The sequence below is a fragment of the Acyrthosiphon pisum genome, chromosome A2, assembly GCF_005508785.2.
Source record: "Acyrthosiphon pisum isolate AL4f chromosome A2, pea_aphid_22Mar2018_4r6ur, whole genome shotgun sequence".
In the NCBI taxonomy this organism is placed as follows: domain Eukaryota; kingdom Metazoa; phylum Arthropoda; class Insecta; order Hemiptera; family Aphididae; genus Acyrthosiphon; species Acyrthosiphon pisum.
The window spans coordinates 100,361,812-100,387,886 of record NC_042495.1 but is presented as its reverse complement, the minus strand read 5'-3'; the positions used below and the strand labels follow the sequence as shown (position 1 = coordinate 100,387,886).

At 29.7% G+C, this 26,075-nt stretch overlaps 2 protein-coding genes across 8 annotated transcripts in view; both read left to right on the top strand.

The window, feature by feature from the left end:
- The window catches only part of LOC100574854, a 276,000-nt gene that overhangs the window by 150,188 nt on the left and 99,737 nt on the right, over positions 1-26,075 (top strand). Inside the window, exons 18-20 of one of the 7 annotated variants that reach the window (XM_029489190.1) lie at positions 21,365-21,532; positions 21,593-21,726; positions 21,798-21,965. The exons of 5 other annotated variants lie outside the window; for them this stretch is intronic. In XM_029489190.1, coding sequence (XP_029345050.1) covers positions 21,365-21,532; positions 21,593-21,726; positions 21,798-21,965 — 470 coding nt within the window. The remainder of the gene's footprint in view (positions 1-21,364; positions 21,533-21,592; positions 21,727-21,797; positions 21,966-26,075) is intronic. One more of the 7 variants, XM_029489192.1, reaches the window with a different exon arrangement.
- LOC100163616 (suppressor of tumorigenicity 14 protein homolog) lies at positions 5,603-13,444 on the top strand. Its single transcript, XM_029489208.1, has 7 exons — positions 5,603-5,736; positions 7,817-7,877; positions 10,633-10,778; positions 10,911-11,072; positions 11,133-11,266; positions 11,344-11,499; positions 12,205-13,444. Exons 1-7 carry the CDS (start codon positions 5,691-5,693, stop codon positions 12,643-12,645), a joined length of 1,146 nt encoding a protein of 381 aa, XP_029345068.1. The 5' UTR covers positions 5,603-5,690; the 3' UTR covers positions 12,646-13,444.

The following is a 26,075-nucleotide window of genomic DNA, read 5'->3' as shown; positions in this document are numbered from 1 at the left end:
CAGAAATAATTAACAGCCGTGAACCCGAGCAAATAGATACAAATAAATATTTTAAAAATTTTAATCAGTTAGCTGAAGATGCTAAAAAACTGAAAGAATTATCTGAAATGTACAACGATACCAAAATATTTGTAAATCCGGACCATTATTTTATTATAGTTTATATTATAATCATTTTAATAATAGTTGTAAGTCTATACATGTTGATTAAATATAAGTGTAATCTACCCCGACTCTACAGACCGGAAGTAGCAGAGTGTGTGCAACCCATACACTCCCCTACAAATTCTAAAAGTTTCAGAGCATCGGAACTCACGGATGAGGTGAAACATGGTAGTCATTAGACCCCCATGCTTCATGTAGTCCGGGGGGTGTTGTGAACCCCTGTCTGTATGCTATACGCAGTATGAGATATAGTAATAGTATAATATAGTATAGTGTGTAAGCATATTAATGTGTGAACAGACAGAGTCACAGGGTCTTAAGGAATTCGCTGTGTGGACAGTTTTGAGCCCGAGCGAGCCCCTACCGTGTCTCGCTGTCTGTGTAATATTCAGTGTAGTCCTGGCAGACCATCTAGCAGAGCCTCTGTTGTTTTCTTAAGTCTAATAATTATTCTGTGCAACTAAATTTCTTTTAAAATTGATTATATTAATAAAGTATTAGTGATAACTCAAACACCTCGTATTTATTTACTAACGAACAAACTCGGTTGTGGAGACGTCCATAACATTATTATACCTATTATGTTCATTAGAATAATACCAACATTATATTAAAATGGGTAAATGGAAATAAAAGTATATATTTTAAAATATAATTATGAAGGTTAAATATATTACAACTATATAATATCAATAGATTTATTTGATAAGAAATTAATATGATAAATTATAAAATTTTCAAAATTTTCATGAAAATGTACATCACTAGGTGTATGTATAGTGTATACAAGGTGATTTCCTAAGCATGCTCACCCTTTATTTATTTAATGTATTTATATATTCAAATTCAGGGTCGCCCCTAGTTTTTGCGGGGCCCCGGACAAAATAATTGTCCATGTCTTTTTTTTTAAATAGGTACATAATATATTTATTTATATTTTCCTATTTTTTCATTATATATTTATTATACTTCGTACTTCCCCTCCCCATATATATTTAATATGTATTGCAGTCTAGTTAATAATTGTTATATATTTTTGACTCCACTGCACGAGACTTCTTAGTGAGGCCCATAGGCCAGTGATCTACATATATCAAAATAAATAAATGCCTATTATTAGGTATTTTATTATATATGGGGGGGGGGGGGTTAATAATTTTTCTTTTTTTCCTTACACACAAGTAAACAGTTAAAACTAATTTTTAAATAATCATTTTTATTTATTATTACCATATAATATGTTATATTATTATATATTTAATATTTATTATTATATGAATTATATTTTATAACTAAATATTATGAAAAATCAAATTAAAATTTAAGTTTTCAGAATCCATTTTCAGAAAGAACTGTTAATACTTCGGATTCTTTAATTTGTACTTCTCGATGTATGTGAAGATTTGCCAGTCCATTTAAACGTGAATGTCCCATTATGTTTTGGTTTTAATTCACCGTTGTGTGGAAAACGATCTCTCAGCCGTACTTGTACTTACTTATAAAGTTGCTAATATTTTAAAAAGTATAAATACTGATCCAAATATTTGAACATCACATAAATTTAAACCATCAATTGCGTTTAGCTGTAAAGTATAGCCACAGTTTTTTAATTTTTCATACCAAAATTCGAATTCGGCCATAGCGACAGAAAAACCAATTTGTTGCATATCTTTTTCATAAAAGTCAAAAAAATTTTTAAAACTTGAAATATTTTGTTCATCTGTTGGATTATGTCCGGTGGGTTAAAGACATTTAAAACTTGTAAGGAAATTTTTATATTTTAAAAATCGATCAGAAAGACTATTAAGAAATGAATCGACCCATGGAAGAAAAATTGAATATTGTAGGTATTAATCAATATTTTCTGATGGCTTATTACATCGCTTAGTTTGGTGTTTTGTCAATCTAGGTATATACATTGTCAAGTCTAAATTAGAGGCAGCTTTTTGTGCTTCTAAAAGTAATTGCTTAAATTCATTGTTGGCATTATTTCTAAGCCGTCGGAAAATAGACACTATACACTATCTACTTTCTACTAATATTATTATGCAATATGCATATTTTGTAAAAAATACAATAAATTATATTTCTGTCCAAAACTTATTATAACTTAAACTCTATGAATTACATTTTTTAAATTTAACTACATATTATTAGCTACCACCTAATTTTCCTGACGTAAACGCGGGGCCCAGGACAAATGTTCCAGTGGACCTACCCTAGGGCCGGCCCTGTTCAAATTCTAGTTTTTGTAATTTTTAAATACATTTGAAGACTATATTTTCGAATACTTGAGTTTTTTTGTATCACATAAAGATGATTCTGTGACAGAACATTCTTTTGTTTTTAAAATAAGCCTTTTTAACTTTAGATTATTCAGTAGATATTTTTTTAGAGAACTTTGATGTATCTAAACCAAAATTTGAAAGAGTTGTTATTGATTTAAATAACTTAGATGTGTCTATGGTAATGGGTAATGTACATATGGGGGCTTAGATGTTTTGAAACTTATTTAGCATAAAACGTGTTTAATTAGGTACCTGCCTAGTACCTACTCTAAAAATAATTGTGCCTAATTTTTTTTAGACTGTTCTTACAAACATCGTTAGTTTTTGATGGTTGGTATTGCTTGCATCATTTTAAAGTAGAAAATTTATAGTAAAAAAATATTAATGCTTTAAAAAAAAACCACCTAAATAAGTTAAAATTAGCACTAAATTTGATATTTTAAATCTGGTCTATACTAGATTTTATGTCAAGCCAATAATATAAGCAAACACTTATCACAAACCATGTTCAATGTTCATGACATTGAAATGAGTTTTTGGTTGGTGGGAGTAAAGAAACTATGGGACGTAGCCCATTTTGCTCCGCTATTACAAAAAGCTCAATTCCCAAACCGCTCTTGCCAAAAAATGTGTTAGGGGTTTTTTGAAGGTTCTATTCTAAGTAAATTATAAAAAGTGGATGTCGCCTTGCTGTACAGTAGGTTACAAGTGGGTCAATGTATAATGAATTATATAATATCATTGTATGAGAAAAACGATTCTGAGTAGAGAAGGTTTGTCAGTCTAGATATTTTCATTTCTATGGTGATACACAAAGCGTTGGGAATTAAAATCCATTTTTAGCGGTTTTCCGTAATTTTTCGGTGGTTTTTCCCGTGACATTAAATAATTGTTGGAAAAATCGAAAAATCACACCTCTTGATCCAATTTGATAAAATATAAGATACTATATGTTGAAATTGAAGGAATCTTTCTGGTAACAATTTTGTATACAGGATAAAAAAAAAAAAACACTGTAAAACCACTAGCTTTCTTGCTCCTCTCAGAATCTAAAATTATATAAAAAATCTTATATTGTGAATTAAATGTTATTAAAATAATATTAAATAATATTAAAATTAAAAATATTAGTTAGGATAAAAAACGATCATAATAACATTATGTAACAGGTAAAATTCTAATTTAATCATACAATATTTAATAAGCTAAGTAACAACGTTGAAATATATATTCCATAAAATTAGGTTAAGATAACAATATTATGTAATAAAATAACAATTAGTATAATTTTAAGCATAGACGCATAGTCAATAAGTACCATGTAACGAGTGGCGGATTTAGCGTTTTGGTGCCCATATAGGCTTAATCACTCTGCCACCCCCCTATAACAGCTCTACTAAGGAAAGAACAATATTTGGTCTAAACCCTTCTCTTCAAATTGTGTTCACTTTTTTATCCAAAAAAAAAAAAAATATTATATTAAATATTTAAAATAGACAACTTCTAAAAATAAAATATTTCATGTCTAATATTTTACTGCAGGTACCAATACAAATAAACGATGCATTGTACAGTCAAATAACGGAAATGTAAATAGCCAGATATGAAATATGTAGTAACATTGAACACAGAAACATAGCTATCATATTATATAATATTTAAATAAAATTGGTACAAAATCTTTGAAAACATCTTTTAAAATGTAATTAAATGAGTATTTTCTTTTTTACAATTACAAAATAGATAATTAAATATTATTTAGTAATTTAGTATTATTTTCAAAAGCTTGCCCGCTAGAATGTTAAATAAAATAATGAAAAGCAGGAATGTACTTCTTATTGCTCTACGCCTTTCCGTCGTTCGTCGTCACTCGTCATTCATCAAATGCCAACAATCAAATTAATTTGAATATTACCAATAAGTACATATTAATAAGTTATCAATAATAACTATAGTAACTAACTGTAATTATTTTATTTCACATGAAATATTTTAAAATTGTAATAATAATTGTAATATTCTTACTATTGGTACGCATCATACAATGTATATATTAATATATAATTATAACTTTTTAAAGTTATTTTTATTCGTGTTTATATTACAAATAAAAAAAAAAAAATTAAGATGAGTATAAGCATCTAATAAGTCAATAATAACCTTTAATTCTAAAAAAAGCCACCCTCCCAAAAAAGCCGCCCTGGGCTATAGTCTTTTAGCCTGCCTCTTAATCCGCCACTGAATGTAACTAGGTATTAAACTTAATACCGATTTAACCGATTGTGCTTCAATAATAAAATTGATATATTATAAAGAATAATATGTGAAGACCCAAAAAGGGTCAGTGGTGATGATTGTGTGACACAATTAAAAAAAAGTGCTTATAATGTTATTTGTTCGTTTATTAATTGTGTACGTCAGAAGTGATCGGCGTGTACGACACCAGTATTAGTATACGTACTATACCTACGTTAAAAAACAATATTTTATATTATCTATCCGGCGTGTAGGCTTGTGGACAATTGCCACCCTAAATAATAAAACCACAATAGTATACATAACATATTTTACAATAACAGAAAACGTATAAGTATAACCTTAAACAATTTTCCGCTCCTCAACATTTGCCTCTATAGGCACGTGTATATGAATACTTCACTGTATTTGACGTAGACGCGTAGCAAGGTTTAAAGATAATAAATATTCTAATAACCTTGACGTGTAGTAGTAGTAGAACCTACAGTCTATAATACAATCAATTTGAAAACAAGTTAGCAACATAATCATTTTTTAATTGCACCTACCTAACCTTAAGGTTGTTTGTCCTTCGGTCGATAAAGTTATCGCATATATAGCTGTTAGTAGGGATCTATCAACTTAGTATCGAACCGACTACATATAACATAGGTACTAGTATCGTTAGATAGTAGTATAGATTTTTAAAAGACCCGATTCTCTGCATCTAGAACTTAAGTGTTGTAAAGTTCTATTGATATTATCGTATATAACGCAGTGTTATCTTATGAAGTTACAAATTAATTAATACAATAAAGATATTGCGAAGTCTTTCACATATTATTGTCATATTATTCTTACAGTAAATTTTGGTATAATACCTATAACATTATGTTATAAAATATAGGTACGGTATAATTTGATTTTTATATAACTTATTTATAAAAATGTATTGTTTATATTTTTTTGAAATGTGTATTTGATTTAAGCTTACTATTGACAATGAAGGTGATGTTTTCTTGGTTAATATATTCATGTTTAATTTTCGGTAAGTAATATCAGTGTTAACTATAATATAATAATAAATATAAAAACATGGTTTGTATTAAGACATTTTGTATAGTATAGTATCTATAGTACGTTACATTTTTCTAAGAAACTGCAAGAACTAAGACAATGGAAAATTCATTAGTTACCTATTTTTTTACCACTTGCCAAGTCACCTATATATGGGTGTGCACCATAGGGGTGTTGAGCCGTAGAGAAATAAAATAAAATATAAATTATGATTTTGCAATTTCCGGGAAATTAGTAAACATAGCCGTATTCGTTACTAAATTATAATAATACCGCTTGAGAAGTTGGTTGGCAAACAATACTATTCAGGTATTATTACTTATTAGTATTTGGTATTTTGGTCACGACAATTAAGTGTCAATACGTAGCGCGTCGTTTGTGAAACTTACCTCATCGGTGACTTGTCGATAACCCTATAGAAGGGGGATATGATTTTGATATAATGGGATTTGTTTGTTTTGAGGAAATGGTTTTATCAGCGTAGAAAATAGATTAAAAATTGATAAAATAATTTATAATTTTATCATTAATAAAATTAACTCATATAGTGAGTAATAGCCAATAGCCAATAGGTGAATTATTTTAAAATCATTAAATAATAATTAATAAATTTTGAATTTTATAATTTATCATGTAATACCAATCACTTACTTAAAACTCTTAAAAAAATTCGAACCATTGTCTGTAGTTGTATAACTTATTTTGTTGCTTATATCATATTTTAAGTACACAGATTCCATTTTCTTTGGTAATACATCAAATGTGTGTCTCCATTCCAATCGTTTTACGATCAATACACATGATTTTTTGGTTAAATCTTCATCAATTATCCAATGACAATTGACAAGTAATGTCTATGTATGATCTATTGAAAAATTAAAATGTAATAGGTACATTTTATAAATGTATTTAGCAATGGCAGTTTTGAAGATGTGACTGCCCTGCCTTTTGGGACTTGTTAACATCTGTTAATATGGAAACATATATTGTGTCATTGTACTAAATTTGCCTCCCTCTTGAAGTTTTGTAAAAATTCCACTGGTATTTACTAAATATTATTAAGCTTGTAAATAACTTACCTTTTAAATATTGACCAGCAGTCAGAAGTGATAGTAAAATATTCAATATTAGTCATTTCTTCTTTGAGATGGATTAAATGGTGTTGGAATTAAGTATTTAATCTTTTCATTAAAGTTGGACAAGACATAAGTTTTCTCCCAGGAAAGCCTTTTTGAATTAAAGTTTTGAAATCAAAATGATCAACTATATGCTAAAAGGCAAACGTGCGTTTACAATAACGTTTTGCACTAATAAGTACATCAAGTTCATCTAAAACAAAAAAAAAAATTTAAATGATTGGTTAAAAATTTAAAATACCAAATAAAATATTTATTTGAACAAGTTCTAATTTTTTCCTTGACTTGTACAGCTCTTTTTGACCGAAGTATACTCTAATAACGTGGGTTAATTACGATCATACTTTTGAATGTGCATAGATCTTTTTGCAGAATTTAATACTTCAGTTTCAATTTTTCGGTTTTGTTAATTTGATCATTAGAAGTATTTTTTTAATTTTAATAGTTCCTTAACACTCTTTAAATTGGATTGTTGAATCTATAAAAAAAAATTATAAAAATATTTATTATTAATATGTTTGTGACATATAGAATATAATAGGTATAATAATAATATTATAATATGCAGTTAAATATTAATGGTCTATTATTCGTAATGAACATAAATTATTTAATATGTTATTATTATTTAATAATATTAATTTAAGACTTAGGTATAAGTAAAGTATACCTTTAAATGATTTCGTATGTTCGATTTCGATCTGGTATCAGCTGTACGAGTTTTTGCTGATTGACAATACTATCTTAAATCGTGATATATACCTATGCAATGCATATATATATATGAATGCATAATATATGCGGTTATATATGATACCTAAAATTGAATTCAAACTGTAAATACTGATTACAATAATTATTTTAATCCCCTAAACATTCTTAACGTATTTAATACATACAAATTCATTATTTCAGAATCCGGCATTTTGTGTGACAGAAGACTCGAAAGACGGCAAGCTGTATCATCTTGCTCAATGTTGGTGATTGTAGTATAAATAAATATTATATAGTTGTAAGTGGCGAAAATATTGATGGTTTGGGCCTTGGGGAATTAGACCACTAAAGTCTTAATGGGTAAACGTAAATTGTGCCCAACAAAGGGAAACAATTTTATTATAAATTGCACCCGGTATTTTTCAGGCATACAAATTCTATGTAGTAAATTGCGCCCAGGATTTTTCAGGTATAAATTTCTGTGTATTAAATTGCGTCCGGTATTTTTCAGATACAAATTTCTGTGTAGTAAATTGCGCCCAATAGAAATATTATTTTTAAGATAGTCATTTAGAAACTCAATACACGTTGTTACATTAAATCACCACTTTGTTTCATCCGAAGACAACTCATGTTTTAATTTTGAAAATTTATAAGTTTGGTAGATTATAACATCATTTTTTTTCTGGCTAAATTGAGTATGTATAATATCCATGTTTCACTGTTGTATGCAAACGGCTTACTAAAGTATTACCTATACGTAAAGTCGTTGTATACGCGTTAATTAATTTATATCGCTAACACCATATTGATTATAGCGTTAACATTCGGCTTATCCACCAATAAATGAACAACAGTGTTTTTAAAATACACATAATAGGTGACATTGAATATGTTACCCCGAAAATCCTGGACGCAATTTACTATACCTATTTTAGAAAACAAAAAATCCCGGGCGCAATTTACCATAGTATTTTTACTACCTGCTTAATCTGGGCGTAATTTACAAGGACCATCAAACAATATACGGTATATATTTAATATTAGGTATTCTTAATTTTAAATACACATTATGATCAGGAAGATAAAAACCCAGGATAATAAAAATGTAAAAACTAACTTTATTTGCTATATCTATTTTACATTTTTACTACCCACTCTTTCACATCGGATTCGGAAATTCCGTATAATATTTAATTATGTGCTCCGCAATCGAATTGTATATTATATATCTCGAATCTATTTTATATTAATCGTTGATATATAAAAATGACAATCTTATGAATACCTTATGTTGTGATTTAAATATTTTGTTCACTGACTTGTCACTAATTTAGGTAGGTACACCTAGGGCTGTTCGATTATTTCGATTAATCGATTATTACGACGCTTATTTTTTTCCATCGATTATTTTACAGTTTCTATAAAATTCGATAAATTGCCAAATAATCAAAATTTGATTAATCAATTAATCGAATTTCCGATTAATCAAATAATCGATTTTTTTGAATAAACAAGATGATTAATCGTTGTTTTGACGGTTGGAATGAACTTCTATTTTTAGCACTTAGGGAATTTTGTATTCTATTCCATTTTGTGTGGGTCAGTGTTTACTTTATACCAACACACTAATCTTCATTAAAAAAGTCAATTAATCGGTTAATCAGTCATTTCAAAAATGTAATTAACAGTTATTCAGTCATTAAAAAAATCAGTTATCGATTAATCAGTCATTATAAAATCAATTTTTGGTTTGCTTCTTAATTTTCGATTTATCGAAATAATCAATAAAACGCGAAATTAATAATCGAGTGGTAAAAAAAATAATCGAACAGCCCTAGGTACACCTAACATGATAATATTATGTCGTTAGCGAATTTAGTTATTTTTTAACTATATTACTCGCTGTTGGCTGATAATTAACTAAAGTTGGATTTGGCACAACTATCTATTGTAACTACTCGCGGGTTTGGATCCAAAACGTTCTAGTATGTACCTAAATATTTTACGAAATTCACTTTTTTCGTTATAAAGGCTATGAAAACGCTTGCTGTTAAGAATCAAAGAAGTTATTCAGTGCAAAAAAGTTCTATCTATCTTCAAAATAACACTCTTGCGAAACATAGATAGAACTGTACTTAATTTATTTAATGTAAGAACAAAAGGGTTCTATCTAAGTTAAAAATTATTTTATTGGGAACAAAAAGTTCTAGGTGTAGTTTTTACTCCCACGCATACAATAATTTGTACAATAATAATAATGCATCGCAGTGGTCGGCGGTGTTGTAAAAGTTGAATAATGTTATGAATAGACATATAAGTATTTACTATAATAACATATTCTTTGGAATATTCCGTTGTTCGACGTTTGCTCGCATTTTGTTATTATATTAAGTTTATATATTAAATAATTATAATATTGTAAATAATGTTTATAACAATAATAATATCATTTTGATAATATTACGACGCATTAATTTGACGGTGTTCTCAAATAAAATAAATTAAGTAAGTTCGGGATCAGTATACATTATTTTGTATACTAGGTTGGTATTACTAGGTATGTAGAAGAAGTCTTATGTGGTACAATACTTTTATTTATATCGTTTGCAAAAGGTTCTATCTCATATTTGATTATTAATTTTTGGGCTAAAAGGTCCTCCCTCTAGAACTTTTTGGTTCAAAGTTTGGTTTTATCAATATTATTTGATAACCAAATTACTTTTCAATTAACTAATGAGATAATATAAATTCTGATTTAATTTAAAATTTTTTGATAATTTATACGTCCAAATCAAATAGTTATAAGCTCAAAATATTTAAATACATTTAAATTGGCTTTTCTGAACAATTTCAAATTTACACAATATAGAACCTTTTGGATCCAAACCCGCGTAACTATTTAATATATTGTATTCCTTTTGGTATTCTAAAACCTTGATCAGCTTTCATATTTCCTTATAAATATATAATTAATATTAAATTAACATTTGTTGCACATTTGAATACAATTGTAGATACACTGAGGATAAGTTTTATTGTTCAAATGGACTATGCATTGAATGGTCGTTAGTTTGTGATGGTATTAAGGATTGTACAGATGGTTTGGACGAGACTAAGGAGTTGTGTGCTCGATACGAGTATGGAACAAATATGACAATGGGTACATAATAATAGCTGTATTACATTAAAATTTAATATTATTTTTATGTTTGTGTAATAACTAGTATCAGAGTTACTCATATTTATGTAAATACGATGCTTCTAATATTAGTTACATCTAATATTGTTTTAGATTGCGGTAGAGTAAATATAAAAAACCAAGAAGGAGATATGAATAAAACAGCGGTTGAAACGTTACCTTGGAATGTTCAAGTATATAAATTTAATAAAATTAAATTTATTTATTTCCGTATGTGTGATGGTTCAATTATTGCTCCAAATGTTGTAATTTCTGGTAAAATCATTGTATAATGATTTTATTAAGGAACGAAAATTAATTAAATAACGTTTTTAGGGGGTGGATGTTTTGGATTTCACGGTGAAGCGGCCAATAAAATATCAGTAAGAATTGGTGAATTCAAAGTGGCCGTTGGAAAATATGATAAAAATATTTCAAAAATTGGCACTGAATTTTCTCAAATAATGAATGTATATTATTAATAATTCAAATTCTACAAATAATTTGTATGACATATAAAATAATATAAATGAAAACAATTATAAAGGTGGAAACAATTTACCTGAAGGATAATAATATTCAACTTGGTGATCATATAGCTGTTATCGTGTTAGAAAACAAATTTTCGTTTAACAATGATATTTCACCTATTTGTATCGATTGGAATAATATATATAATATACAGACTGGAGATCTAGGAAAGGTAAATATGTTGTACTATATAATTTGTAGTTTTTTTAACTACATTAATTTCAATTTGAAAAAGGCTGTCTGGTCTAATTTTTACACAGTTGTGGGAGGGTATAGTTTAATTGTCCACATAAGTTAATACATTTTGATGTTAGCTTAAAATTGATGAACTTAGAATAAATTCCGAAAACCGACTGTTTATATAAGTTTCAAATTCAGCTTTAAAACTGCGCAGTAGATTTTGGTGAAAATGGGGAAGTTGTGTGAATTTAGCCCCTTATGTAGCCGCAACTTAACAACTGTCCTGTCTCGAGTTACGTTGGGCTATCATGCTTCCTGATACTATAATGTCGTCTATAAATACCGCTAATCCTTCCAATTTTCTGGTCATGCCTTCAATCGCCCTTTGGAATTCTTCCACTGACGATATTAGACATTTTCGCGGAAAGGTGTTCAATCTTAGGTAACGTGTATTTCGTGCCGTTTAGAACATGGTTTATTGTAGTTGTATACATATTACATAGTCACCGCACAATCTCACCAACTCGTCGCTTTTCAAAATCGAAACTACTAGCTGGCGTAGCCCTCTTACCATTATCAACAGTTAGTTAGAATTTAATTTACCAATTGAACTTTTTACTAACACTTACATAACGAGGTATTAATATTATATATTTTTTACAATCGTACATTATAAAACTGTTTCATATTTTTACAGATTGTTATTTGGGGAGAAAATAAAGTAAATGCCACTCAGAGTCCTTCTGTATTAGAAAGATCATTTCCATACATCGACCCTGGTACTTGTCAACATTTGTATCGTAAAAAAGGATTTTCAGAATATGAAACTTATGATCTGTTTTGTGTCAGTTGTGATTGCGGTAATACAAATTTAGATTTTGAGTGTAGCATAGGTGCAAATTTTGGGGGGGGGGGCTTAGCTAAGCTCCCAAACTCAGCCTTAGCCACCTCCCCAAAACCTTTTTTTTTTTTTTTTTGTGATGGTATCACGGCGCTACAGGGGGGCACTTCACCCGTTAGGGCCGTCCTTCCCCCTGTATCCGTATCATTTATTCCACACAAAATCCGTTACATGCTGTACAATATAATACTTAATGAGCTTTGCTCCACAAAAAAGAGAAGGCTCTATCCTCCTTAATTCCGCCTTCGGCGCACAATTTATCTTACTTAACTAACGGTTTCTCTTCTGTCTTATTCTTTCATCTTCTTCCCTTCTGGACTGAACTTTCCCGATGAATCTTTTCACAGCTTCCCAGTTCGTATTCCTCTTGAGCATGATTTCAACGATGTTGTTTGCGTCAATCGGTTCTTCCAGCTCCACTTCTAGTGCACGGCGGTCTCTCTCCCATCTGCCGCACCGGAACATCACGTGCTCCGCGTCGTCTGTGGGTTCCCCGCAATCAATGCACCTTGGGTTGTCCAGTTTTTTGAACCTCCAAAGGTACTTCCCAAAGCACCCGTGGTCGGACAGCATTTGGGTTGTATGAAAATCCACGGTTCCATGCTTCCGGTTCACCCACGCTGACAGATCCTTAATCAGACTCCTCGTCCATTGTCCGTTAGGCTCACGGTTCCATTCTTGCTGCCATATTTTGTGGATAACTTCTTCCCAGATCACGTCCTTCACGCGTTCCTGGTCCTCTTCGCTCTTCCGCCTGTGCCTCTCGGAGCGCTCTTTTTGTAATTTTTTTTTCTGTCTTTCTAGTTGTATTTTTATTTATCCCTCTGTTATTAGTTTCGTAATTTCCAATTATTATGAAATGTTTTTTTTTCTTGTTAAAGGGCTTATGCCCGTTGATTATTATTAATTAATAAATAATTTAGACTACCTATTCGAACATTGTACTTGTTAGTCTTCTTAAAAAAAAGGGTCTTCTTCCCTGGAGAAAATTTTGATATAAATGACATTATGCAAACATTAAATTTGTATTAAAAATCACACCGTTAATTATTATTGGTGTGTTGCATAATTAATTGTATATTTAATTATTTTAGTATTCAGTTATATATTGTATAGTTTTCTTTTGTCTTAAAAAAAAAATGTTATAAAAAGATCAGTATATAAAAATAATAAAAGAAAATGTGGACGCCGCTGTCCTCATAGTGGTCAGCGTGTTAAGTTAGGTTACAGGTATGTTAAAGTAAATAAGTAGGTACACAAAGTATTATTACCTAAAATTAAAAACAAAAAAATAACTATTGGGTTAGTGTTATTTGTGGTGTATGGACAATGTTGCGCAAAGATAACTTAATATTTATCTAGATAAAGATAAAAGATAAGTGATTATAATTTATCTAAATACATATAAAAGATGGTTAATAGTTTAATTATCTAGATAAAGATAAAAGATAAACACTATTTATCAGGATAAAAAAAAAGATGAAAATTATTTTAATTTTAACTGCACTAAACTAACATTTATTTTTAGTTATAATTATTATTTAGAATATAATTTCATTCAAATTTTAGGATAACATTTTATTGTTATAATTAAGTCATATAAATTTTTATTTCTGTCTAAGAATTATACTACCCTCTAATTATTATTTTGTGGTTGAGGCTTCGACAACTGAGGTCGTAAGCCTGTGGAACTGGGGGAGGGTACTGTAGGTTTTGATTAATAATAATAATCGTGATTTTTATAGTGAAGTACCGAAGTGGCATTATCATGTATTATAATCACCTTGCTATTAGAAACTATTTAATTGAAAAAAAATGCCTTCACCGTTTCGGGAATTCATTAAAGCTATAACTCATAAACATCTATTTATGTTTATTGTTAATTATATTAAGAATTTAACGGATAATATTAATAAAATATGTGGGCCAATCAAAATATCATTGTTGTGTACCTACTAAGTCTTGTGTAGTTGTGTCTATTATGAGTGTGTTCGCGTGTGTGTGCGAGATGGTATGTCTTTATAATTTATAAATTACCCGTATCGGACCGTATAGAGTTATGAGAAATTACGCAAATAAGGAATATGGAAAATTATTATTATTTTAAATTTAACGCTTTATTTTTCAAAATAAAAATTTACCATACCTTAGTTTTTACGACTCAAATAAAAAAAATATCTACCCATAGTCCATAATTTATTCATTTAGATCAATTGGGTTAGATAACAAAATTATTCATCTAAGATAATTCATTAGATACCAAATCAATTTCATTAATTATCTAGATAAGATAAAAGATAATTTCTATAGATAATGCTCAAAACTGTGGATGGAACTTAGGTGGTACATTCTTCCCTTCTGATTTTAATTTTTAGCCAGATGTACATGCAGGAACAAAACATTTGTTAGGCATATTAATTAGGACTATATGAAATATGCTTAAAAAATAATAAGTTTTAGGTAGATGGTAAAAGTTCTACAATGTGGTAGTTTGGTACTAAAGAATAATACAATTTAAATAAACAAAAATGTTCATCAATATGTTAATAATATGTTTATTCTTAAAACAAATATACTGAAATAGTTCATATTGTTTTTAAAATATTTCCGAAACCGGCCTTCTTAGCGCTTCCTGGTGGATAATAAATTGTGGAACTAAAGTGTCGTAAAAACGGTACTCATATAATATTTCTCATACGTAAAATTGTTAGTGACTACACCGTTTTACCTACATCGTGTAATTTACATATACAATTAAAATACAATATTCATAAAATATTTTGGGCATCAGTAAGTTCAAGTTTAAGACGAACGACCAACAATAAATTGTGTGATCATTCCATTCGAAATTTAATCAAAGTTTTTTATTAAAAAACACCATCAGATTCTATCCATAATTTGGTAACCATTTTAATTAATGAATTACAAACGAAAGTCTATGTTGAACTTAGAAGTATCCATCTACCAAACGTGGCACAATATCGTCAAGTTCGAAACATACAAAATCGAAATAACCAATTTTTAACTGAGTATACAAAATATGTCAAATGGAGATCTTTACAGGTAGTGTGACTAACTGTTTTAATTTAATTTAATTTCAATATTTATATTTATATTTTTCTTAAATTCCTAGATATGACTTTGTAAAAGAAATATTATACAACTATAGTAAGTTATAAGAATGTTAATTGTAAAATGATATATAACTAACATGTATGTGAAATAAAAACAAAATAAAATTTAAATTTGATTTATAAATAGTAGATATAACACTTTTTAATAGTGGTAAGAAAAAGAAAATCATTATGAATCCTGAATTTAATCTACAAAATAATTTTAATTGTATATGCAAATTATAATATGCACACAAAATATTTAAATATTATTCAAATACTAGACTAGCTTTTTTGATTTGGTGGAAAAGTGAATTGATGGAAAAGGGAAATGTATGATTTTGGCGGAAAAGGGAACTAATCGATTTATGATTTGGTGGAAAAGTGAGTTGGGGAAAAGGAAAAGGTACACTTTTGGCGGAAACCGGCCATGCCCGCTGGTCCATCCGGTGCGGTGTCCTCAGTTACCTCGGGTGTAAACCAAGATTTTTTTTGCATTGCCAATATTTGAAGTATAAGTTCAAGGACTCAAAAACGCATACATTTTATGTATATTATGTATTTTCACGATTTTCTATTGAGTATATCCCGGTTTCAGCCGTGTGCAGTTTTTTTTTTTGTGGTAAATCTAATAATATGGTAAATACGCTGTATAAGGTGTATCTCAGTTTTAGTTTACCTAGGTTCACATGCAAATTGGCGTCAGTATACCTAACTTTGTGAAGTAATTTGAACTTAATGGGCAACTGAAACTCATGGATTAGATTTAGTGCTTGGTATATATTTGATATGGTTTGAATTAATTACTCTCTAAATTTTTCTGACATCTCTAAATCTGAGATTTTCTTCTAATTTAATTGAGTAATTTTTAAGTATATAAGCTACACACATGCATTTGGTAGCGACAATTTTATGCGTGTTGTTAAATTTTATTTTGATGGATAGAGGGCACTACTGTTGTAATCTTACAACCCATTATTTTCATCATTAGTGGTTGAATTTCCAAAAACTCTTTCTTAGAGGACGCCTTTATCATAATAGCTATCTGTAGGTCAGCCAGATCCGATCAGTGGTTTGGGCTGTGCGTTGATTGATCAGTCACTCAGTAAGTAAAATTATCATTTTGTACACCTATAATATAGAGATTATATTATGTGTATTTTGTTATAATATCTTTTTTGGTTACTAAACAAGTATTATTTTTTAAAATCATTATTTACCTAACATTGAATCAGTATAATATGATTATATTAATACGTATTTTGAAATAGTGGGTGTGTTAGTTCACAAGAATGAAGAGGAGTATTTAAATGAGTATTTAACTTTAATTGGATTTATATGAATATGCTACATTTGTTTTTAAATATTGATTATTGCAGCAAGAATTACGTAAACGAAAGCAGAGGGTTGAACAGTGCTTCCCAAACCCTGCGTCTAGTGATCGAGTGCGAGATCCGTTGTCCCAGTACCACCAAAGTATATACATAAGTCGACAAATATCTATTAATTGTTACTTGATTTGTAACGATTAATAATATTAATTTAAACGTTTGGAAAAATAACAATCGTGGTGAGCAGTCTGCAGTTGATAGGATCTTGCTGTACACCGATGCCGTCGCGAGAAAATTAATTTTTCCAAGTTTGGCTATGCGTGAAAATGTTTAAATTTGGATTAAAAATCATTATACATGAAAGAACAATGAATAGGATATTTTTTGGCTCATATATAATATATATAGTATATACTTTAGTGGTACTGGAGATTAAATATATATATATATTATGAGACTCTGGCAAGGAGATGGACTCCGGTAGTTGAAGTTACTGCCAGGTGTGAAAAGGTGTTTGGTAATTACCGTACTTGTACGGTCTTATACATCTAAGTATGGTATACACAATACGGTCACAACGTTTCTACCGTAAATCAAAGTATATATTATTATATTAATATATGTTAAGTTTACATTTTATCGACCAATTAAACCATATTCACTGCTACCATTCCCGTATTCACTTCAGCATGCGTACTGAGAAATACAGGATTTTTTTTTATATAATGATATATAGAACTTCAAATTAAGCGCAAATTGATATTATTAAATTAATTGTATATTTAGTACGTTTAAGCATAACAGGTTTAAGTGTTAGTAATAGTGTAATAATAATATGTAATACTGTAATACATATTAATGTTTTTGTGATTCTATAAAGATTGCAATTCTCAATTAGGTAAGTAACCAATGATCATGGTTTAAATTCATCGTGTTATCAGTGAACAGCACGACTTTAGAAAATTTATTATGAATCTAACATTTATTTTTATCAACATTTCCAGTCCTGGGGTTTGCCAGTTGTGAATGTTTGTGCAAGACATATTGGCATATTGCAACATTTAATATATTTTATACCTCCTAACTTTCAAAATCAACTCTGCCATGGTATATAGGTAGGTAGTATAGGTTTTATATCAATATAATAATATATCCATATAATTATGGGATCGTATATTATATAATATAATTAATAATGTAAATCTGTATTGCACGAGGGTAATCATTTTGGCCAAAAAATTAACCCGGATTAACAGTCCGTTTAAGTGAGTTTCATTTCTACCATTTGGGCGAATATTTTTACGTTTTACCTGTTCGTGGTATAAATAAAGATACGGATGGGTGCACGGGAATTGGGCCACAATTAACCTTCTTTCAAAAATATATACGGTAACTGGGCCACAACAGTTTTACATTTATAACAGGTAGACCCAGTGATTGGGCCACTATTTTCAACGACTTTTTATTATTGTATAATTGGAACAGTAAATTAATAGATATGTTATATATAAATTGCTTATTACAAATTTAAATTTCCCTTTTTTCATTATAATCTATTTATGTTGACGGCACTTTTGAATACTGTGCAAAGCATCTTTATCAATTACTTTCTATTCATGGCTATAAAGATAATCATATTATGTTCCTTTAGTATTTTGTTTACCTCAAGACACGCAAAAAAGCACTTATATATAAACATTAAAATCAACTATCCTTTATTGCTCATATCATGTTTTACATTTTAAGCTAACAAAAGTTACTGTCGATTTGAGGACAAGAAGGAATTAATCATGACCATATTTAAAAAAATAAAATGCAGGCCTAAAATATTATCATCTCATTATATAATGCTGTTTAATTGTCTATATATTATTATTTAAAAGACAATTTGTTAAAAAGTAAAATACGTTTTATTGAAACTTATGATTGTCACACTTATTTTTATTGTCAAGGATAACCTCACATTCTTGTTGTGTCATTCATATTTTATCTTATATCTAAACATCTTATCAATTGATCATATTATTATCATTACCCACACAAATGCAACAATAATAATGGTAAAAATAAAAATCTAAAAATACAATAAATTGAAAAGTATAGATTATTACATTATTCTATTCAATAATGTTATTTCAAACATTTCAAAAATTATAAATTAACAGTAAGGCAAAAAACGGGATTAATATGGGACAGACTTGAAATTACGGGACAAAAAGCATCCTGAGAGCAATTTGTCAGGACAACAGGACACAAAGCCGAAATCAAGGATAATCCTGTATAAAAGAGATACATACATGATATAATTAAATTATAACACAATTACATAATCATAATCCGAGTGTAAAAAAATTATAAGTGTTTCTAATAAAAAGCTACTGAACATACACATGAAAACCTGAATAAAATCTTTAGGAAAGAATTATTAGCAGACAAGTCAGGATTTCAGTATGAACTTAATCATTCTGAAATTAATTGAATCAGGTGATCAAAAATTTATCGTATCTGAAAAAATAGTACCCTATATTACCAAAATCACAAATACTCAATCAACCATTAAATACTTTTCATTTAAGTCAAAGTTGGTATAAATATAGTGAAACATAAAAATGTATTGAAAGCATATTTAATTAAAGATTTTCAAGTCGGGTGCAAGTTTGCAACTTGCAAGACCTGCTGAAATAGGAGATGCATTTACTGAGTTGTTATCAATTTTACCAGCCGTGAGAAATTTAGAGTTTCATAGAATAACCAACACAGATGTTCGCTCCCACTATATATGAGAAAAGTTCAATGAGGGATGGTTTTCATTGAAGTACATATTCCAGCAAGGAGCAGATTGCGGACATTATGACTAAACTAACTCCACGAACGCAGTTCCATGAGCTATGGCCTACGGGAGAAGCTGGGAGTTATACATATTGATGAATAAGGGTACATTTTTTAAGGGAAAGTGTTGGAATTATAAACAAAATACCCAATAGTGTCATTTAGTGTATAAGTTATCTATTCATAGTGTAGTACATCAGACGCTGAGTATACTTTTTTAATAATACTATTGCGTAAAAGTGTTGTGTAGCGTAGCCAGTATATGATATATTATATTACGCGTTGTTACACTATTGTACATCGTAACATTATACTTATTATAATATTATATATATCTGATCTTATTATTATTTACCTTTTGCTTCTGTATATCTGTGTACTTCAACACTATTGTTTAAAAAGTCGATTGGTGTTTATTTATAAATAAATATAAATAAATATAAATTTTACTCCCCCCATTACCCCGGGAAAATTTAATAGATTGTCTCCTAGCACCCACTACCCAAAAATAGTAATATATTTAATGTTTAATGTGTGTGTAATGTATAAAATATCTCTTGTTTCAGGACTAGACATAGATATTAACATTGGTGGAGCAGGCATATTTTTTTTACATTCTAATTCTTATTTTTTGACCGGGGTATTGTGTGCAAGCACAAGGTTTAATGAAATAAACGATACAGTCATGGGATTTATAGACATGAAATACCATGTTCAATGGATTCGTGGAATTTTAAACGAACATGTTGTGCGTAAATATATTTGTATTTAATGGAACCTATTAATTTGTATTTTAAATTTATTGAATTGACTTGGTTTTTAAATTAAAACTTTTGGTTTATAAGCAACATATTATAATTAGAATATATATTTTTAACATTTATAATAATGTTTTGACAGTTCACAGTGAATTCATGCGTTTTACCAACTGTCGAAGGAGTTCTATATTCTTATGAAGGTTCTAATGAAATTTTATCTCATGGGACATTAATTAATCATCATCTCACTGTTATTGAGAATTGCGAAGTTGGATATCATAAGGCTTATCCCAATGGTTTCAGGTTTTGTCAGAGAACAGGAAATTGGTTATCGAGTACTGAGAAATTGTGTTTCAGTAAGTTTTGAACAGTCGTTCGAATGTCGTAATAATTCTTTATTTTTCAATATAATACAAGTATAAAGTATGACATATTATGTTTGATTATAATTTATCTACTTTTATAGAAATGTGTCCACCTCTAATATCAGATAGCTTAGATATTAAATGTAGTCATAATGGTAAGTATGCTAATTGCTCAAATTTATCGATACCCGATACAATGGCAACACTATCATGCAAGCCAACATTTACTGCACCAAATGGACAAGAGATTTCACTTGAATTATTTTGTCAGTCTAATGGGCTGTGGAATAAACAACTATATAGATGCAATCCATGTAATTGTATTTTTATCATATAAACATGAGTCTCTAATTTATATATATATATATATTAGTCATTTACATAACTTTTACTGTATTCAAATGGTTTAGTTTGTATTATAAATGATAAAATTATGTAGGAAAAATAATTGTTTGGTTAGGCATCTTCGTTTTGTGTACAACTGTCCAAAATATGTTTATACCATAGATACTTATTAATAATAACCATATAATTATATTTATATTTAAATCTTATTTCAGATTGCGGTAGAGTATATGTCGAAAACCAAGTATTGATCGACAATGGTGATAGAGCACTTGTTGGAACGGCTCCTTGGAATGTTGGAATATATCAGTTAAATAAAATAAATTTTAATTATGACGTGATATGTGGGGGATCAATTATTTCTCCAAATTTAGTCATTTCTGGTAAAACCTTTGTACAATGTATTTAAAAATGAATGGAAACTAAATAAATATAATTTTCAGCGGCTCATTGTTTTTGGCAAAAAGCTGTGTTATCTAAGAATATATCAGTAACGGATGGTCTATACAAAATTGCTGTTGGAAAATATGATAGAAATATTACAATAATTGACAATGAATTTACTCAAATAATAAATGTAAGTTATTAATAATTCAAAAGTCTAAAAATAATTGGTATGATATGATATAAATTAAAACAATTTTACAGGTGGAAATGATTCACCTGAAAGAAGGTTATTATGGACGTACTGGGTTTCATGCTGAAGATATAGCTATTATAGTGTTACAAAACAAAGTTTCTTTTAGTAATGGTGTTTCACCTGTTTGTATCGATTGGAACGGTAAATACAATGTAGTCAATGGAAATCAAGGAAAGGTTTGTTTGTAATATTATTTTAAAAATTAAAATCGTGATTTAATTAAAGTTAATTACTGTACCTATCTATCGATAATTTTCAATTTGTATGTAAGAGCAAAGACCATAGGATTATATTCTAAAGTATATGTATAAATTATAAAATGTATTATTAGCATATTACATTACATAACTAAAAGTTATGTATAAGTGGATACCGCTCTGCTGTAGGTAAAAAGTGAGTACTGCAATGGGTGATGTGAAATTTAAATTTAGTCATATAATATTATTGTATTTGAAAAACGATTCTAGGTGGAAACAGTCTATGAGTCGGCATATTTTATAACTATACTATTGAATTACAACAAAAATCTAAGATCTAGAAATCTGGAGATTTTGTCTTTTTCTAATTTCATCAACTTTTACCATCTCAATTATGATGTACAATAATTATTTTGTTTTTAAATAACATGATTTTCTTTTATTTATCAATATATTATAATCTTTCGAGCTTACAGTAAAATTGGTTTATTTAGGGATAACATACGTCATACAGGGTTGGGTATTACGTTGGACCGTCGCAATGATGGTACTCTCACCCACGCTATTTGTATATATATAATATATATACACATTTCGTGGTGGAACGATATTACTGTATTCCGACAACGTTTTTCCCGGAGCGTGCGCGACATCACGTGTCGTGTATATGCGACATGTATTATCATAGTTTAATGTTCTATTTGTTTATCGTTTTTTGATTTGAGAGGATTTAATGGCTGTATATACTCTGTTCCACGAAAGAGTGTACTCGTTTTTTCGTCCGTCGCTGCGCATCCCCCACCATTTTCGCCCGTTCGGTTACGATCGTCAACTGCTCGGGTCGGCGGTCGGCGGTCGGCAATGACTCCTCTCATGAGTATGCGCCGCTGGACGTTAAAGAGTGGGAGAAATTGGGGTTCCGCGCTGTGGGTGGCGTCAGTCGGCTGCGCGAAACAAGTACACTCTCTCGTGGAACAGAGTATAGGAAGTAATTCTAACCATTCTTGTTCGTCAACAGAAAAATCTGAATGAAAATAATAGACATAATAATATTGTAAAGTAAATAATGATTATATTAATAATAACAATAATAATAATAATTTGAGAAAAATTATATTTCAGAATCAAAGGAAAAGTTATTATCTTTTCCTGGCTAAGAAATTTCGTAGACCCGGCTTATTGTACAGTTGATGCAGGTTTACGTTTGATTTTCTTTTATAACTTCCTAAGTCATTATTATACATTGGTCCATATACTTTCCTGAGTATTTTCCTCTCGAAACTCTGTAGTCTTTCTTCATCTCCTTGAGTACTATACATGTATCGCATGCGTACGTTACTATGGGTTTCAAGTACGTACAGTATAGGCGTACCTTTGTATGTCTTGGCAGAAACTTGGAGGAAAACATTTCTTTCATTGTGAAGTAACATCTGTTTGTCTCATCCTAATTTTATTGTGCACGTTGTTCTTTTCGATTATGTTAACCCCCAAGTACTTGAAGTCCTCTACCTGACGAACATAAGTCCTTCAATGGACAGATTATCCTTTACAGTTGTATTCCTAATCATTACAATATATTTTTTCTTGTTTTCGTTTATTACTAGTCAAATAGTACCATATTTCAGCTGGATTTTATTAGCTTTCTTACACTCTCATCAATGTCGATTCTAGATTCTCCAAGTAAAATAATATCATCTGCATAGGCAAGCAAGTTATAGCCTATTGTTTCCATTTCTTTGAGGTCTGATATATCTCTTACCACTTTTTCCAGAGCTAACATGGCTAATTAGCACTGGGGACATTGCATTACCCTGTCTCAAGCAGTTCTTGAAATTATTCATAAAATATTGATGATAATTCTCCTAAGAAACGTACTCTACAACAGATTTGTTCGTTACGCACCTGGATTAGTTTACTAATTTATTGGGTATGCCAAAGTTTATTAGGGTCGTCCACAGTTGTTCAAGATTGATGCTGTCGTATGCCTATTTAAAGTCCACAAATTGCATATGAAGGTCCTTAATATACTCGTAATACTTTTCCATAAGTTTGCATAGTGTATGAATGTGATTTGTCGTGGAATTTCCTTTTTTATAGCCACACTGGTACTCTCTAACAATGTCTACTGCGTATATTTCAAGTCTCTTCAAGATGGCTATTGATAACACTTTGTATGTGATGTCCAATAACGAGATTCTACGATAATTTGTTACCTTCTTCATATGCATATCTCCTTTTTTGTAGATTGTATATATATAATTCCTAGATTCCAATCCTTAGGCATACATTCTTTGTTCCATATATCTTTTAGTAGTAGGTATATTTTGGTCGCAAGATCTTTTCTAGCCAGTTTAAGTAGTTCTGGATTAATTTCATCCTCTCTTGGGGCTCTAAAGTTTTTAAAAGCTTAATGATAGAGTCTATTTCTTCCAACTTTGGTTCGGTCAATTCTGGTTCTGCTTTGTGGTAAGACATTCTATCATATTTTCCCATGTTTCCAATGGTACTATTGTTATTTAACAACTCTTCAAAATGATTACGGAATTTTACGACTATTTTTGTTGGATCCGTCAGCAGGTCACCCATGTCATTTTTTATGATAGAAGTTTGAGGTTTATTATATTTTCCTACTGCATTATTTAAAAATTTTCTTGTGTTGTTATAATCTTCTTCAAGACATTCCAACGTTTCTTTTTCAGCCCGTCTTTTTTCCCTTCTATTCGTATTGCCTACTATTGTTTTCCTGAGCATATATTCCTCCGTGGATTCTGGGGTAATATTTTGTAACATATTTTTCCTCGCCTCATTGCGCTTCATTACTGCCTTTTGATATACATCAATAAACCAACGTTTCTTTTTCATACCTATATAATTTGTTCTTACGTCCTTTGCGGCTACTTCAATTGTATCTTTTATGTTTTTCCATCTCGTTTCCTGACTGTCATCTGTGTCATATGGTTGGTTATTCACCTCTCTGACCTTCTCAGATATGATGCTTTTATATTTATTTATTTCTATTGGGTCTTTAGTTTTTTCCATATTTAGAAAATTTAGAAAATTTAGCTTATTTTTGTTTTTTCTCACCATCCAGTCGTTTGAGAACTTTTTCGTTAAGGTAGCCACTTCTATGCAGTGGTCCATGTCACCGTCTGCCCCTCTGAAACTATGAATGTTCTTAATCCATGATCGGTATTCTTTATCAATCGCTAGGTGATACTTATGTCTCTAGATGCAGCAAAGTTTACAATCTTGTTCCGTTATCAATTGATATGCTGTGCAAGCTTTATCTACCAATTGTTGGCCTATAGCTTTCTTTTTGCACTAATTTTGCGTTCAGATCACCAATTACAACTTTTACACTGTGTTTAGAAAGTGTATCGTACTCACTTGAGGGTTTCATAGAATACATTCTTAACTTCTTCCTTTTTTTCTTCCGTTGGTGCATGGTAGTTGATTATTGTTAGATCATAGATTGGCATTGACAACTATATGAAGCATAGTCGTTTATTTATCGTTTTGAACCTGATGACCTTTGATAGTAATGACTCATTGATCAGGAACCCCACCCCTAATTCGTGTCTGGACCTCATGTCACCACTGTAAAATATGGTCGTATCACTTGATTTTACGCTACCATTTCCCGGTCATCTTATTTCCTGTAGTACTACCAACGGTAATTTATATTTTTTAATCGCGTTAACAACATTAACAAAATTGAATGAGAGATAAGCCATGCTTGAAAATAACCAACCGAAAACCAAATCACAAGAGAAGAAGAAATGAGTAGAACGCTTCGAATCATAAATTAGGACGCTAACGGGCTAACGAAAACAAGAACTTGAAATCTTACGAATAACGAAAAAATTTATTTAAGGGGGCTGCAGCAGGTTTTGTCAAAAATCAAAAATAATGTAGATTTGACCAATTCAAACATTAATTTTGTTTGTTATAATGTTTTCCAATATATTTAAATTTTGTATCATAAAATAAACCTTAAAGGGGCTGGAGAGGGCTCCAGTCAATGAAAAAAGTGACTTTTAGACCAATAAGCTAGAAAAAACTGGAGAAAATTTGGGTTTTGACAGGTTT